Source organism: Amblyomma maculatum, chromosome 10 (genome assembly GCF_055883805.1).
Source record: "Amblyomma maculatum isolate TAMU_Amacu chromosome 10, ASM5588380v1, whole genome shotgun sequence".
In the NCBI taxonomy this organism is placed as follows: Eukaryota; Metazoa; Arthropoda; class Arachnida; order Ixodida; family Ixodidae; genus Amblyomma; species Amblyomma maculatum.
This window is the reverse complement of record NC_139353.1, coordinates 73,188,876-73,192,358: the sequence shown is the minus strand read 5'-3', so window position 1 is coordinate 73,192,358 and position 3,483 is coordinate 73,188,876. Positions and strand designations below refer to the sequence as shown.

General features: G+C 46.1%; 1 protein-coding gene across 1 annotated transcript; it reads left to right on the top strand.

Moving 5' to 3' along the window:
- Positions 1 to 775: 775 nt before the first annotated feature.
- LOC146176794 (neprilysin-2-like) lies at positions 776 to 2,821 on the top strand. Its single transcript, XM_084581394.1, has one exon. The coding sequence runs from the start codon at positions 776 to 778 to the stop codon at positions 2,819 to 2,821; it is 2,046 nt and encodes a 681-aa protein (XP_084437520.1).
- Positions 2,822 to 3,483: the final 662 nt, after the last annotated feature.

Here is a 3,483-nt window from a genome sequence, read left to right as displayed (position 1 = left end):
GTGATGGGGGGACTGAAACCTTATAAATAAAAATCAGTAGCTTGGCACTTAAGACACTGCAGAAGCTTTTAAAAACGGTTAGTTTGTCTCCTCTTGGGAAAAAGGATAAAAAATTGAGACTTGGCTTCAACATTTTTCAAGGCATCTGTTTTTTTAGGAACTCAGCACGGAATACGTTTTGGAACTGAAATAAGAGCACAGAGTAACAAGTTTACGTGCGTGGTTTTTACCCTATTTTGTCGCGACGAGAAAATAGGTGATCATTTTCCCTTTATGTGCGCTGTATATTTACCCTTTACATAAATATTTTTTTCTTTCTTTCAGAGCATAATTCCGGGAGACCAATCACCGACCGTACCGATGCACACAAAAGGGCCGACGACTCTCAAGAGCTTCGACTCAAAAAGCGGGGTAAGACGTTGCTCGATTCGTTGCTGTAATCTCGCCCTTGCTCTGTTTTGCAGTGCATGAGTGCATGCATTTAAAATACGTTTCTATAAAAAAGAAAGGAATATTACACAACAAAAAGACAGACTGTAAATATTGCCTAGTTTATCTTCAGTCTCCTGTTCGTTCTGTCTGTTTTCAAGTTTTTGAGCTGTTTGTCTGTTCTAGTGCGCGTATAACCAGCATGCCTAACCGACTGACCGCTATCATAACCCCTATCAGTTTCCTGTTGAGCTAACCGAAATAAAGTGGGTGGGATCAAATTTTCAAACGGATAAGTTATCAGGCGCACTCATCGGCTTGTTTTACTTTCCAGTACACCAAAGTGATGACAGTATTGTCGGCCGAAGCAAGAAAACGCTGGAGAGTGAGGACGCTCCTCATCGCCGCCGCCATCTTGTTATCTGTCCTTGGTGGGGTAGTTGTGTTGTATATATTTTCCACGAAGCCTCCCGGCAAGGATGTGGAGGTGTGCTTAACAGTAGACTGCTTCAACTTCGGCAAGGAGATGAGCTCAGCCATCAACCGCGCTGCCGACCCGTGCGTAGACTTCCACAGCTATGTTTGCGGGGCGTGGGATGATCCCTTACGTCACTGGCCCACGGAAGGCCGTATGAGGACAGCCGCAGTCGCGCTCGCATTGAAAGAGATCGAAGCCGATAGGACTCAACAAAGTAAAGCAACGCAGTTATATCAAAGTTGCATCCGAGCTAATGAACACAAAGATGAGAACCTCAAGGCCTTCTATGAACTACGGCGTTCAGTGGGTCTCTTTTGGCCAGATCACAAAAATGAAAACATTCACCCGCTGGATGTCATGTTGAATCTTGCAGTCAACTGGGACATGAATTTTCTTTTCGACCTAAGCACAGTTCGTATGCGCAACTCGTCTGCGCTACTCATATCTCGAAGTCAGCTTGATACTGGCTGGGAGCTGACTCTGAGGTTTCAGGGGTTACGTGAGAACTACCAGTATTACGTTGAGCAACACTTGGCAGCCCTTGGCGCTAGAAACGCACTGAATGACATCTCGGCAGCGGAGCTTCTGAGCTTGGAAACCGCTATAATGGATGCAAAACTCGGATTTCTTTACGATACACCCGTTCAGGAGTGGCTCAGCCTGAATACCATAGGCGTGAAGGCGAGAGACCTCCCCGGGAGCCTCTGGCTCAGTTTGCTTGCAAAGCACGATCGACAATTTCACTGGACGGCTGACAGCATCGTCATTATCGAAGATGTTAAAATACTCGATAGCCTACAAAAGTTGCTCTTGAGCCTTACCCACCACAGGCTCATTATTGGGCTGTCATGGATGTTCATTCAGACTCACCTCTGGGCAGTGACAGGGGAACCGTCGATCAGATTTCGAGGCTTGTCCGATGGCTTCACGCAGCTAGTGAGCCACGGTTGCGTGACATACGTCGAGTCACGCTTCGGACTTCTCAGCCTCTGGAGGACAATGAATGACCGATTCGGAAGGTCAGCAGACCGCTTGCACGTCTACAGCTTTTTGCACAGGGTCAACGAGCATGCCAAGAGCCTCGTGAACAACCTCTCCTGGATGGACGAAAACAGCAAACGGAGTGCCTTTACAAAGCTCGATAAAATGATACGAGAAATTCTTCCCGGCAGCAAATTCTTCAACAAAGACCAGATGGACCAACTCTACAGTGTTTTCCCCGACATGACTGACAAAACGTTCATGGTGAACTTCCTGAACGCGTCGAGAGTGTATCGCGAACTCCGTACCCACGAACATTTTGAGGACATCTACAGCTTCCGAATGTTCCCTAGGTTTGGACGCGAGTTGTACCTGTATTTACCTAACATCATGAAACTTGCCTTCGGAAACCTCGAAGCACCAGTGTTTTACAACAACGCCACACTGGCAATTAGGTACGGTGGCTTGGGGTCTTTCGCGGCTCGTCAAATGGTCAAAGCCTTTGACGATGTTGGCGTAACGGTGGACGAAACGGGGAAGACGCGCTTTTGGCTCGGGTCCACTGCGTCTACCGTGCACGCCGAGAAATCCCGCTGCAACGTGACTCCTCTCTCTGGGTCACGGCCGCTTCGTTTGTTCCCGGTCATCCCCGGCTTAGAATTAGCGTTCCATGGGTACAAGGCCGCTGTAGCACGCGACTACCGCCGCATTCGTGACTTCAAGGTGATTCACCTGGAGGATTTCACGGACGATCAGATTTTCTTTTTGGCGTACTGCTACACGATCTGCTCAAAACGACGGCAAACCGGTGTCGACAGTTGCAACGTCCCGCTCAAGAACTTTCCGCCGTTTGCCGCAGCATATCACTGTGCCAGAGGCCTGCCAATGAATCCCCCCAACAAATGCGCTTTTTTCTCCTCCGCATATTTTTAGCACCTAGATGACTTGTGACTGACCGCTCATTTCATTTCACTAATACGCATGAATTATTCGCCTAGTGTTTCTATTTCTAGTTAAAGCGCAAATCTTGTATGTACCAATGTCTGCGCTACTGCCGTTTGTTGACGAAATATACACAACTATTGTACAAAGTACATAATACGCTTTATATATATATATATATATATATATATATATATATATATATATATATATATTGTGTGCGAAGTTCAGAAACCGCAAAGAAGCACGCTCAGCTTTGTATGCACTTAGGATTTTCTCGTTATGTATCGCGCCTATTATTTCCCGTGTTTAACAATAGAACCTCAGATGTGTGCTCAGCGCTCATCCTGTCTACATTTCTTATAGTCCCTAGCCTTTTATGCTGTTTTTTTCAATAATGATCCTATACTAACTTGCCCTACTGTATGTTCTGCTAAGGGTGTTCAGATAACGTGAACCTCGGATTAAAAAAAACAGTTCAGCCAAGCTTGGTGAACCCAACGGCAAAACATTTGCTATCATTTTGCGCTCCTCAGAGCATTTTTACATTCCGCTAGATTACTTAACCAACTAGGAATAATTTTGCAAAGTATTTGTTATTTACCTTGAGGCCAAATGGGTTTCATCGAGTAGCGAAGAGGGTTAAGTCTTTA

Excerpts from the sequence above, each read along its gene's own strand:
- LOC146176794 (XM_084581394.1), top strand. The coding sequence starts at position 776 with ATGACAGTATTGTCGGCCGAAGCAAGAAAACGCTGGAGAGTGAGGACG.